Here is a 14,566-nt window from a genome sequence, read left to right as displayed (position 1 = left end):
AATAACTACCTGTGTTACGATTATATTTACTTTAATAATTTATACTTGTAATGAAAATTTTACGCAGTGTTTTGACTTGTAAGAGGTTGAGAACCACTAACATACATCCTATCTGAAGTGGTGATGTGCACTGGAAATTTTTTCGGGTTTTGTGTTTTGGTTTTGGATTCGGTTCCGAGGCTGTGTTTTGGATTCGGACGCGTTTTGGCAAAACCTCCCTGCCGCAGCTACAATCACCTTGGACACGCCAGGCGGTGCGCGCAATCCCAGCGCCGTGGACCAAAACGCTCGGGAAGCGGTAAGCCTAACCGCTCTGAACACAATAAGTGATTAAGGTAGAGAGCGGCAGACGGAGACGCTCTAGAGAGGCTGCAATATGAGATAAAGCCTGCTTTACAAACTGACTTTTAGCTACCTGAAGCATCAGTATATTTGCTACATTAACTGTTTCAATTCTTTCTTAAAAGAAACAATAACCATGATTATGGTATAAATACATGTATTATCACACAGGACGTGACTGGTGGATATAAATAAGGGTCTTTCACCATTCTTGGACTCTTTCTACATTGATTTCACTAAAGGACACCTGTGAAAATTATCTGGTAATCAGTAGAGATGAGCGGGTTCGGTTTCTCTGAATCCGAACCCGCCAGAACTTCATGTTTTTTTTCACGGGTCCGAGCGACTCGGATCTTCCCGCCTTGCTCGGTTAACCCGAGCGCGCCCGAACGTCATCATGACGCTGTCGGATTCTCGCGAGGCTCGGATTCTATCGCGAGACTCGGATTCTATATAAGGAGCCGCGCGTCGCCGCCATTTTCACACGTGCATTGAGATTGATAGGGAGAGGACGTGGCTGGCGTCCTCTCCGTTTAGAATTAGAATAGATTAGAGAGACACTTGATTTACTAATTTTGGGGAGCATTAGGAGTACTCAGTAGTGTACAGTGCAGAGTTTTGCTGATAGTGACCAGTGACCACCACTTTTATTTATAATCCGTTCTCTGCCTGAAAAAAGCGATACACAGCACACAGTGACTCAGTCACATACCATATCTGTGTGCACTGCTCAGGCTCAGGCCAGTGTGCTGCATCATCTATTATCTATATATAATATTATATATATCTGACCTGTCTGACTGCTCAGCTCACACAGCTTATAATTGTGGGGGAGACTGGGGAGCACTACTGCAGTGCCAGTTATAGGTTATAGCAGGAGCCAGGAGTACATAATATAATCCGTTCTCTGCCTGAAAAAAGCGATACACAGCACACAGTGACTCAGTCACATACCATATCTGTGTGCACTGCTCAGGCTCAGGCCAGTGTGCTGCATCATCTATTATCTATATATAATATTATATATATCTGTCTGACTGCTCAGCTCACACAGCTTATAATTGTGGGGGAGACTGGGGAGCACTACTGCAGTGCCAGTTATAGGTTATAGCAGGAGCCAGGAGTACATAATATATTATATAGTGAGTGACCACCAGACACACAGTGCAGTTTATTTAATATATCCGTTCTCTGCCTGAAAAAAGCGATACACACAGTGACTCAGTCAGTCACATACCATATCTGTGTGCACTGCTCAGGCTCAGGCCAGTGTGCTGCATCATCTATATATATTATATATCTGTCTGACTGCTCAGCTCACACAGCTTATAATTGTGGGGGAGACTGGGGAGCACTACTGCAGTGCCAGTTATAGGTTATAGCAGGAGCCAGGAGTACATAATATTATATTAAAATTAAACAGTGCACACTTTTGCTGCAGGAGTGCCACTGCCAGTGTGACTAGTGACCAGTGACCTGACCACCAGTATATAATATTAGTAGTATACTATCTCTTTATCAACCAGTCTATATTAGCAGCAGACACAGTACAGTGCGGTAGTTCACGGCTGTGGCTACCTCTGTGTCGGCACTCGGCAGCCCGTCCATAATTGTATATACCACCTAACCGTGGTTTTTTTTTCTTTCTTTATACATACATACTAGTTACGAGTATACTATCTCTTTATCAACCAGTCTATATTAGCAGCAGACACAGTACAGTGCGGTAGTTCACGGCTGTGGCTACCTCTGTGTCGGCACTCGGCAGCCCGTCCATAATTGTATATACCACCTAACCGTGTTTTTTTTTTCATTCTTTATACATACATACTAGTTACGAGTATACTATCTCTTTATCAACCAGTCTATATTAGCAGCAGACACAGTACAGTGCGGTAGTTCACGGCTGTGGCTACCTCTGTGTCGGCACTCGGCAGCCCGTCCATAATTGTATATACCACCTAACCGTGGTTTTTTTTTCATTCTTTATACATACATACTAGTTACGAGTATACTATCTCTTTATCAACCAGTCTATATTAGCAGCAGACACAGTACAGTGCGGTAGTTCACGGCTGTGGCTACCTCTGTGTCGGCACTCGGCAGCCCGTCCATAATTGTATATACCACCTAACCGTGGTTTTTTTTCTTTCTTTATACATACATACTAGTTACGAGTATACTATCTCTTTATCAACCAGTCTATATATTAGCAGCAGACACAGTACAGTGCGGTAGTTCACGGCTGTGGCTACCTCTGTGTCGGCACTCGGCAGCCCGTCCATAATTGTATACCACCTAACCTTTTTCTTTGCATCATGTGCTGATTGGGGAGGGTTTTTTGGAAGGGACATCCTGCGTGACACTGCAGTGCCACTCCTAAATGGGCCCGGTGTTTGTGTCGGCCACTAGGGTCGCTAATCTTACTCACACAGTCAGCTACCTCATTGCGCCTCTTTTTTTCTTTGCGTCATGTGCTGTTTGGGGAGGGTTTTTTGGAAGGGACATCCTGCGTGACACTGCAGTGCCACTCCTAGATGGGCCCGGTGTTTGTGTCGGCCACTAGGGTCGCTAATCTTACTCACACAGCTACCTCATTGCGCCTCTTTTTTTCTTTGCGTCATGTGCTGATTGGGGAGGGTTTTTTGGAAGGGACATCCTGCGTGACACTGCAGTGCCACTCCTAGATGGGCCAGGTGTTTGTGTCGGCCACTAGGGTCGCTTATCTTACTCACACAGCTACCTCATTGCGCCTCTTTTTTTCTTCTTTGCGTCATGTGCTGTTTGGGGAGTGTTTTTTGGAAGGGACATCCTGCGTGACACTGCAGTGCCACTCCTAGATGGGCCCGGTGTTTGTGTCGGCCACTAGGGTCGCTTATCTTACTCACACAGCGACCTCGGTGCAAATTTTAGGACTAAAAATAATATTGTGAGGTGTGAGGTATTCAGAATAGACTGAAAATGAGTGTAAATTATGGTTTTTGAGGTTAATAATACTTTGGGATTAAAATGACCCCCAAATTCTATGATTTAAGCTGTTTTTTAGTGTTTTTGGAAAAAAACACCCGAATCCAAAACACACCCGAATCCGACAAAAAAAATTCGGTGAGGTTTTGCCAAAACGCGTTCGAACCCAAAACACGGCCGCGGAACCGAACCCAAAACCAAAACACAAAACCCGAAAAATTTCAGGCGCTCATCTCTAGTAATCAGTAGGGTATTACTTGAGTGGAACCATAAGGATATTCGAGTGTTAGGGATCCTATGCTATGAAATATATTTTTAAAGTACTAAGTTGTTTTAAATCCAGTTGCCAATTGGTATAGTTTAAACTAATTTTGGTGTATGTGCAATTTTAGATATAATAAATATGGAATAATTCAAGTCTATTTGCGCTCTCTTTCCTTTTTTGCTTGTCCTCAAACAAAACAGGCCCCACGGGTGCGTCGGCCCACCGGGAATCTTCCCTGTGGCCAATCCGCCTCTGAGTACAGGGTACATAAACATACTGTAGCTACATCAGCAGACGACACTGAAATAAGTATCAGGGTGGCAGAAAATCGCAGGATTTGGTTTCATCGAAGATGGTTTAAGTAAGAGATGGAAAAGCACATCACGGAAATCGTGAGCGCTTACATTCTATAATCATATTAAGAGTCAACGGAAATATGTGATCATACAGAAGTGATTGATTTTACACAGAGCATAAATATCCAAAGTGAACTTTAATTTTCTCCAGCTATTTACACGAGTGGTTATGTTATTCATCAGAACTTCTAACTACAATGCTTATACAGATATGATTTATTGTTTTTATTCACACAAAAATAATGAAAGCTGAAATTAATTCAGGAGGTAGAAAAGTAATAGATAAGTGTTTTTACAAAACTCACTCACATCTGATCCCATAAAAAGGGGGAATGGCCTTGGGCAGATGGGGGTGTAGACACTGGTGGATGGGCGTGGCAAAAAAAGCGGGACTGTCCTGCTGAAATCGGGACAGTTGGGAGGTCCAGTGTGTACAATGCAGTGTGACCTTGGACCTGTGTATGTGCAAGGCGATCTAATACCTTGTACCTTTGAATGTGCAAGGCGGTCTAATACCTTGTACCTGTTTATGTGCAAGGCGGTCTAATACCTTGCTACCTCTGAATGTGCAAGGCAGTCTAATACCTTGTACCTGTATATGTTCAAGGCAGTCTAATACCTTGTTCCTGTGTATGTGCAAGGCATTCTAATACCTTGTATCTGTGTATGTACACGGCGATCTAATACCTTTCACCTGTATATGTTCAAGGCGCACTAATACCTTGTACCCAAGGCCGGTGCTAGGGTGTTTGGATCCCTCCTGCAAACTATAAAATTGCGACCCTCCCTCCGTTAACTTAGAAAGGGAAAATGTCCGTCACAAAAGATGGGTGTGGTCTCACAAGGAAGGGGTGTGGACACACAATAGCACCTCACAATAGTTCCTCCAATTCAAATTACACCACACTGTAGCACAATCTTATTCACCATACTGCACGTAGTCCCCATGATTCAAATTACTCGACATAGTACTTGTCGCTATTTTTAAGGCAAATGTGAATTCACCCTATTCAATAGCAGGGCCATTTTTTCGCCTGGGCGAAAAATTCAGCAGGAGCAAAACACATGTGGATAGGCGAAACCACATGTTTTCTCACCTGTGCTGGTGAAAAGGAGGGCCGTTTTCAACGTTTTTGAGACATTTTTTGCCAATGTCTTTTCACACGAAAAAAGGTGAAAAGGCATTGATGAAAAATGCCTTAAAAATGGGCGGAAAACGGCCTGAAATTGATGGGGGAGTTAAAGGAAGGGTGAGGACACCCTGAGGGGGGAGCTACAAGGAGGGTGATGGCAGAGGCACTGAGGGGGGAGTTACAGGGAGGGTGAGGGCAGGCGTGCTGAGGGGGGAGTTACAGATAGGGTGAGGGTAGGGGCACTGAGGGGGGAGTTACAGGGAGGATGAGGCCAGGGATGCTGAGGGGGGAGTTACAGGGAGGGTGAGGGCACCCGTGGGGGATGCTACAGGGACGGTAAGGGTAGGGGCACTGAGGGGTGAGTTACAGGGAGGGTGAGGGAAGGGATGCTGAGGGGGGAGTTACAGGGAGATTGAAGGCACCCTGAGGGGGGAGTTACAGGGATGGTAAGGGCATTCTGATGGGGGGAGGTATAGGGATGGTAAGGGTAGGGGCACTGAGGGAAGATTTACAATGAGGGCAGGGGCCTAAAAAAATTGCTTTATTAGAAACAATGCTCTAAATCACAGTGTGGGTTAAATCTTCATGCAGACTATAAGCTATGGAGAGCCCCCACCCCCCATGACTGTCACCAGTTATTTGCGGTGTAAGCAGTGCTTCCTCTCTTCTTCAGGAAGAGGCAGCAGCCTGTCACAAGTTGGCCTCTGTTACTGAGAATGCGCTGCTGTAGGCGGCTACTGGAGATGCAGAGCTTGGGAGAAGAGGACTTGGAGCTGTGGCACATGTTATTTACATGTCTGCGGGGCACAGGCTCTTCATGCTGCTTGCGCCGCTGCTGCCTGTGGTAAGTGTGACAGGCTCTGGCAGCAGCGACATTCGGCAGCAACAGGCACTGCAGACTGTGCGGCACCGTTAGTAAAGAGGCAGGGAAGGGGGAATCGGTCTACATGTTGCCAGCGCCGCTGCTGCCTGTCAGAGTTACAGGAGCTGGCAGCCAGCAGCAACAGAGCACATCAGTAAGGTCGCAGAGCGGGGAGAGCCTCTCCGACCCGGCGCCTCCCTACTTTGCAGGACCTTGCTGAGCGGGTAGCGCCGGGCCTGGTGATGGAGACCTCAGGGATGTGACGGGCACACCTTCTTACAGGTATTGCGGGTGGTCTCCGTCACCGCATTGCGATGTTAATCGCATATGTTAGTACATATGTGATTAGCATCGCTATGGTAGGAGGTGATGTATTTTAATACATCCCGCCCTTAGTACTGAACGCTAAAGTCTGAAAATCGCATATGGGTGATTTTGGACTTCTGTACATGTACTGCATCTGAACAGCGCTTGCGGGAACTAGCAAAGTACGATAGCATCCCTCCAGGATGCAATCGCACATTGATTGACAGCGGAGGTTGTCAGGGGGGCGTTGTTGGAAGGACATGGTTCAGACAACGGAAGCCAAAGAAAAAAGGGACAGCAGTTCAGCATCCTCAAATCCCAGGTCAACGAAGCGACTGCAATTAGATTGTGACCGCAATGCTGGGCGGGTCTCAGTGGCGAATTTCTTATTAGGCACTTGTTTGGGGACGGCACTTGGATGCTTGTGTTGGTACTGTCAGCCCAAAATGGCAAAATATTTCCACTGTACTGTACCATATGCCATCTTACATGGAGTGTAAGCGGTCAGGACATGCACATACTGCCCCTGTAAGCTGTACCACTTGAAGACATAATAAAAAAAAATTGTATTGAATTTTTAATTTTTTTAATTATTCTATTAAATTGTCTGTCATCAAATGAGGGCTTATAACCAATCAATAAAAATAATAAAATTAGGCAGGCTGGGGGCGACCTTTACTGTTGTGCCAAGGGGTGCCCTCACCCCTAATTCCACCCCTGGCGGGACTTTGAATGCTGGGCAGTCTAGCCCTGGGCTGGGTAGCTCCCAGCATGCGATCTTCAGCAGTAGCAGAGTCTGCTTTTTAGCAGAATCTGCTACTAAAGCTGAATAGGTCCTTTGTCGTACCATAGCTTTGTACAAGATGGTGCATGCATCTTATAGTATTAGTAGTATAAACTCTGAGGTATACCTTCTACCTAACCTCCTATAGCTCCAGTCTCTGCACTCCACACCTCTGCCCATATCACCCTCTTTTTTCAGCCCACATTAGACTTTTAGCTCTTGCGAGCAGGGCTCTCCTTTCTCCTATTGTCTCCAAGTAATTATGCAATTTGCAGGTTTACTTTATGCAATTAGTCATATATGTATGTTTATAAACTTGTCTGTCTAATGTAATTCTGTAAATTTGCTGCTTGTTTTATCCCCTGTGTATAGCATTACAGTGCCCTTGTGGTTCCGTTTAAAAAATATAATAATAATAATTATAATTATAATTTACATGGACTGTAATTTATACATATTAATGATATCAAAATATGAACCACAGTAACATATAACAATTAATAAAGCATACGTTAAATTATGGCTAATTTCACTGTGAATAAGAACCCTACCTCTGGATTTTTAAAAAATTCATATTTTGTATAATATTTCCTGAAGGAAAATCTGCAGTCTTCCTCCATGTCCCACTTTGACTGAACTTCAATCATCAACTCGTGATCTTCTATAATTCTTTCTGCAAATAAGACAAGTTTTTCACTTGTGAACATTATGTAACTGGCAGTTTTTCCAAATACAGGTCTTTAAGTAGTTACTGTATAAAGAGGAAAACAGAAATCATTATTAAGAGATAGCTGATGGCTATTGCTGTAGGCCAGATGTTCTCACAACGCAGCCCTCAAGGCAATCCAATGGCCCAGGTTATAGTTATATCCATGACTCAGTAAAGATGGTTAAATCAAACTGACTGAGGTGCTAATTAATTCACCTGTGGCCAAGCATGGCTTTACTTAAAATCTTGACCTCTGGGATGCCTTCAGGACCGCGTTTGAGAACCTCTGTTGTAGGCTCTGTTTTGTGTTTTCATAAATGTGTCTTTGTGGAGTTTCCCATTTAATCCTTCCTCCCCTTCTCTGTCACTAAGGAGCGAAATGCAAATTACAGCAAAAATGTGAGTGGATACGTTGACGCTAAAAGCAATGGCGGGGCCTATTGATAAGCATTGAACTGCATTAAAACACATGTAAAACACTCAGGGGTAGATGTATGCCTTGGAGAAAGATACAGTGGAGTGAGATAAAGGAGTCAATTTACTAAGTCTTGGAGAGAGATAAAGTGAAGAGATAAAGTATCAGCCAATCAGCTCCTGTCATGTTGCAGGCTGTGTTTGGAAGGGTTGAGTGGAATATCCCGGCGCACAGGATGCTGGCGCTCAGATCCCAAAAAGGGTTGAGTTATGTATTCTAACTCACCCCCTAATCCCCCTAACCCTTCATGACCGCAGCCTAACCCTAACCTCCCACATGAGTGCATAAACCTAACCCTTCACACCCCGCTGCCTAAACCTAACCCTGCCCCCCAGTGCCTATACCTAACACCCCACCACCACTGGTAGTGCCTAACCCTAATCCCCCCTGTCTGTAGCCTAACCCTAACCTCCCTACCCCTGCAGCCTAAGCCTAAACCTCCCTCCTATGTCTGGTAAAATTCCCCTCCCCTGCACTCTAATCTTAACATCGTAAACTTACCCTCAGTATCCCGGCTGTCAGGATTCCAGCGTTGGGATACTGAGGTAAGTATTTCAGCTGCTGGGATCCCGACAGCCGGGATATTGAACGTCTCCTATTTAAAAAATGACAGGAGCTTGTAGTTGGTACCCTTCTCTCTCTCTCCACTTTAGCTCTATCTACAGCTTAGGACATCTGCCCCATAATGTCTTTATTTATTTTGTTCTTTTATTTTTTGATGGATAGGCCTGTTTAAGATAACAGCAATTAATAGCTGAAAAAAAATCCATTCTGGGTAGAGCAATTAATTAGCTGCATAGTTACTTTTGAACATTTCAGTAGTCATTTTAATATTCACAATAGACACATTAGTCTGATCATTAAATGGTTAACTTAAAGAAAGAAGTTCTGAAGAATTATTGATAGATTTTCAATGCAGCACTTCGAGGTGCAGCTCCGGGGTGTTTGGAATGTTTCCTTTCTGCTGACGAAATTATTTGCTTTTTAGGGACAATAGTTTAGATTAAAAATCTTTTATTAGAGGTAGTTAAGTTATTTAAAAAGGCAGTTTGAGGATTTATAAGGCTGATTATAAAGTTAATTGATTTTAATTTCATTTTTTTAAATTTGCTGTTCATAAATGACATTTGATTGACAGCTGGCAATTCCAAAAAAAAATCAGAATGCTATTCACAAATTGATCTGTCTGTTCCAAATCATTGCCATTTGTAGAATATCAAATTCTGCCTTCATCAGGGGTGTAGGAGGTAATGTTAATGCATACATTAAATGGATTTTTACTGTTGCAAATTTGACATTGAAATGGGTTCAGTGTGTTGTGGCTAAGTTAGTACAGGTTGAGTATCCCATATCCAAATATTCCGAAATACGGAATATTCCGAAATACAGAATTTTTTGAGTGGAAGTGACATAGTGAAAACTTTGTTTTCTGATGGCACAATGTAAACAAACTTTGTTTAATACAAAAAGTTATTAAAAATATTGTATTAAATAACCTTCAGGCTGTGTGTATAAGGTGTATATGAAACATAAATGAATTGTGTGAATGTACACACACTTTGTTTAATGCACAAAGTTATTAAAAATATTGGCTAAAATGACCTTCAGGCTGTGTGTATAAGGTGTATATGAAACATAAATGCATTCTGTGCTTAGACTTGGGTCCCATCGCCATGATATCTCATTATGGTATGCAATTATTCCAAAATTCGGAAAAATCCGATATCCAAAATACTTCTGGTCCCAAGCATTTTGGATAAGGAATACTCAACCTATATACATGGAAGCAGACCTTTATCCTTGTAGAATTGTGATTTTGTTTTTTGGTAAAGTGCAAACCAAATTTTATGCAGCCTGAATATGGGAATCCCTCAGAACAGTGAATGTACAGATAACATTATTAGAGTGACAGATTTGTTTTCTACTCTCTTTCAAAACAATGTTGATTTGGAGAGTGGTAGCAATAGGTCAATACTTTCAATTTTATAGGGACTATGGGGATAATTCAGAGTTAATTGCAGCAGCAAATTTGTAAGCAGTTGTGCAAAACCATGAGTACTGCAGGGGGGGGCAGATATAACATTTGCAGAGAGAGTTAGATTTGGGTGGGTTATATTGTTTCTGTGCAGGGTAAATACTGGCTACTCTATTTTATCACTGCAATTTAGATTTCAGTTTGAACCCCACCCTAATCTAACTCTCTCTGCACATGTTATATCTGCCCCCCTGCAGTAAACATGGTTCTGCCCAAATGCTAACAAATTTGCTGCTGCGATCAACTTTGAATACCCCCCCCCCCCCCCCATGTGCACTGCAGGTGTGCCAGATATAACATTTGCCGAGAGAGTTAGATTTGGGTAGGTTATTTCGTTTCTGTGCAGGGTAAATACTGGCTGCTTTATTTTTACACTGCAACTTAGATTTCAGTTTGAACACACCCCACCCAAATCTAACTCTCTGCACATGTTATATCTGCCCCTCCTGCACTGCCAGTGCCATCTTTTTGTATGTGCTCAATGGGCATTTGCCCAAGGGCCCCAGGAATATAAGGGCCCAAGGCTGATAGCTGAGGGGTACCAGATTTTTGAAAATCGGCCCTGGGGAACCGGAGATATTCGACTTCAAAGCAGTGGTCCCCATCCAAGCCTGTTAATTACTCTTCCCAGCCAGATATCTTGGGCTCTGACGTAGAGTTTTTCTGTATATTCCAAAAGCTGGGACTCTTCCCTTTTGGTGGATACTGGCAGTTTGTCTCTACTATGCCCAGAAACAGAGATATCAGCCTTCCAGCAGCTGGTCCCTGCTCCAACTCCACACACCTAGTATGCAGTTTTATACATTTGTCCGTGGATTGCTCTAGCTCCTGAACTCTGATCTCCAAGTCCCCAGTACCTCCTCAAAGGTTGGACTCTCTAGTTTTTTATCCCATTCAAAACTAAGAAATCTATTTTTAGAAACTTGAGATATCTGCAGTCAAGCAAGCTGCCCTCCCACCAGAAAATTATGAATATTTAGCCCACTCCACTATCCACCCCTCCCCTGCGTATTAGACACCCCCTTCCACCCTGGAAGTCATGTACCGGGGCCCCTTCATTCAGCCTAATTCCCATTTCTACAGTGTAGTGTTCTCCCTCCTGCCCCATCTGTGCAGTAAAGGAGTAATTAGCAGAAACTACTGCTCCAGGTCCTACATGCTGAGTGGAAGACAGAACACCCCCATTTCCGCCAGCAGGACATCAAAGCTGCCGCTGATAGCCCCTCCCACCCCCAGGGGTCCAGTGCATTGCTGTGCCCAGGGGCCTACACTGCTGTTAAGACGGCCCTGTGCACTGCACATGGGGGGTCATTCCGAGTTGATCGCTAGCAGCTTTCGTTCGCTGAGCAGCGATCAGGCAAAAAATTGGCACTTCTGCGCATGCGTATGCGGCGCAATGCGCATGCTTTTCATACTATTACAACGACCAATGTAGTTTCACACAAGGTCTAGCGAAGCTTTTCAGTCGCACTGCTGACCGCAGAGTGATTGACAGGAAGAGGGCGTTTCTGGGTGTCAACTGACCGTTTTCAGGGAGTGTTCGTAAAAACGCAGGCATGCCAGGAAAAACGCAGGCGTGGCTGGGCGAACGCAGGGCATGTTCGTGACGTCAAAACTGGAGCTGAATAGTCTGAAGTGATCGCAAGCCTGAGTAGGTCTGAAGCTACTCTGAAACTGCACAAAATTCCTTTGTAGCCGCTCGGCGATCCTTTCGTTCACACTTCTGCTAAGCTAAAATACACTCCCAGTGGGAGGCGGCATAGCGTTTGCACGGCTGCTAAAAACTGCTAGCGAGCGAGCAACTCGGAATGACCACCATGGTTTTGCTCAACTGCTAACAAATTTGCTGTTGCGATCAACTCTGAATTAGGCCCTATTTGAAAACCTTCTACAGGTTGAGTCTCTCACATCCAAAATGCTTGGGACAAGCAGTATTTTGTATTTTTTCATATTTGGGAATATTTGCATGCATAATGAGATCACATAACCTAGTCACCAGTGTTTTTGATTGAAACACATAAGTAAAAAATGATAATACTGTGATTTAAACTAGATTTGAAGCAAACACAAATGGAAGTACAGAATTGCAAACCTAGGCATAATGTGGAGAGCTCCTCAAACATTGTCCAGTTCTGGTCATCGATATAATGGTTCTTTTGAATCAATAGCTGGCATACATGTAAAGCTGTTACATCATTTGGCACCTCCAAAGCTCTGCTGGTGCCATCTTCACTGAAAACTTTAATCACCTGCAATAATGTGAATTGTATTTTTTTATTAAACACACATGTATCTATTATTACATACATTCAAATGACTAATACATTCTATCTCAGTAGCATAAATGCTTGCATTTTTAACCTATAAAACAACATAAGCACATGTCCAAAGGCACTTTGAAAGTTGTGGTTCTCCATGCCCGCCGGCCACACGTACTGTACAGTACATACATACTTAGAGTGGAGATTTAACAAATATGGGGGAGAGATAAAGTACTTACCCAACAGCAGTGCCTTAACTAGACATTTTAGCGCTGTGTGCAAGACACAGCATCAACGCCCCCCTATACAAAATGGTGCCAGTGCGCGCTGTAGGCAGGCAGAGTCCCCCTTTTTACATGGTAGGCAGGCAGAGTCCCCCTTTTTACACGTTAGACAGGCAGAAACCCCATTTTTACACATTAGACTGGCAGAATCCCCATTTTTACACATTAGACAGGCAGTCCCTCTTTTTACACATTAGACAGGCAGAACCCCCATTTTTACACATTAGACTGGCAGAATCCCCATTTTTACACATTAGACAGGCAGTCCCCCTTTTTATACATTAGACAGGCAGTCCCCCTTTTTATACATTAGACAGGCAGAATCCCAATTTTAACACATTAGACAAGCAGAGTCCCCATTTTTCCACATTAGACAGGCAGAGTCCCCCATTTTTCCATATTAGAAAGGCAGAGTCCCCCATTTTTCCAAATTAGACAGGCAGAGTCCCCCATTTTTCCACATTAGACAGGAAGAGTCCTCATTTTTACACATTAGACAGGAGCAGTAACCATTTTTACACATTAGACAGGAGCAGTCCCCATTTTTACTCATTAGACAGGCAGTCCCCCTTTTTACACATTAGACAGGCAGTCCCCCTTTTTATACATTAGACAGGCAGAATCCCAATTTTAACACATTAGACAGGCAGAGTCCCCATTTTTCCACATTAGACAGGCAGAGTCCCCCATTTTTCCACATTAGAAAGCCTAAGTCCCCCATTTTTCCACATTAGACAGGCAGAGTCCCCCATTTTTCCACATTAGACAGGAAGAGTCCTCATTTTTACACATTAGACAGGAGCAGTCCCCATTTTTACACATTAGACTGGCAGATTCCCCATTTTTACACATTAGACAGGCAGTTTCCCTTTTTACATATTAGACAGGCAGTCCCCCTTTTTTCCACATTAGACATGCAGAGTCCCCCATTTTTACACATTAGACAGGCAGTCCCCCATTTTTAGACATTAGACAGGCAGTCCCCCTTTTTACACATTAGACAGGCAATCCCCATTTTCAGACATTAGACAGGCACTCCCCCATTTTTAGACATTAGACAGGCAGTGCCCCATTTTTAGACATTAGACAGGCAGTCCCTCATTGTTTTTTTTACACAGGCAGAGAGAGAGGAAAAGAGAGAGAGAGAGAGAGAGAGAGAGAGAGAGAGAGAGAGAAAGAGAGAAAGAGAGAGAGAGAGAGAGACTTGCCTGCCGTCGGGGGAGCCGCCACTCTTCCTGGGAGCCCACAGCACGGAGGAAGTCACCTCTCTGCTCCTAGATGCCGCCGACGCCGCAAGATGACAGCATCGGGGAGGGGGAGCAGCTACGCCGTCCTTCAACAGCGCCAGGGAGACCACAGCATGGAGACTACAAGCTACAGCGCCCGGTGGCCAGTCTATAATACACGCTGACAAGGTTTCCGGGCGCTGCAGCTTGTCGACTGCATGCCGGTTTCTCTTGTGTGGCGCAGCCCTGTGTGACGTATGTGGGTCAGCGGATGCGCCTACAGCGCAGATACGCTGTGGGCATCGCACCATTGGCCCACACGCAGTTACAGCACTGCCAATCAGCTTCTAAATGTCATTTACAGGCTATATGACAGGAGCTGATTGGTTGGTAATTTAGTTCTCTCTAAGCTTCGTTAAATCTTCCCCATAGTCACTTACTCCATTTGTTTTATATGTAACAATTGTCTTCCCATTTAAATGGGATACGGTCGTTAGGTCGACACAGCTTAGGCCGACAGTCATTAGGTCAACCACTGAAGGTCGACATGCATTAGGTCAA

General features: G+C 44.1%; 1 protein-coding gene across 2 annotated transcripts in view; it reads right to left on the bottom strand.

Moving 5' to 3' along the window:
* Positions 1-14,566, bottom strand: part of GRB14 (growth factor receptor bound protein 14) — a 225,945-nt gene that overhangs the window by 98,575 nt on the left and 112,804 nt on the right. For both annotated transcript variants that reach the window (XM_063933621.1, XM_063933622.1), the window contains exons 2-3: positions 12,327-12,483; positions 7,567-7,688 (exon numbers count right to left, since the gene is read on the bottom strand). In XM_063933621.1, coding sequence (XP_063789691.1) covers positions 7,567-7,688; positions 12,327-12,483 — 279 coding nt within the window. The remainder of the gene's footprint in view (positions 1-7,566; positions 7,689-12,326; positions 12,484-14,566) is intronic.

This window comes from Pseudophryne corroboree, chromosome 7 (genome assembly GCF_028390025.1).
Source record: "Pseudophryne corroboree isolate aPseCor3 chromosome 7, aPseCor3.hap2, whole genome shotgun sequence".
NCBI lineage: Eukaryota > Metazoa > Chordata > Amphibia > Anura > Myobatrachidae > Pseudophryne > Pseudophryne corroboree.
This window is presented reverse-complemented; position numbering and strand designations above follow the sequence as displayed.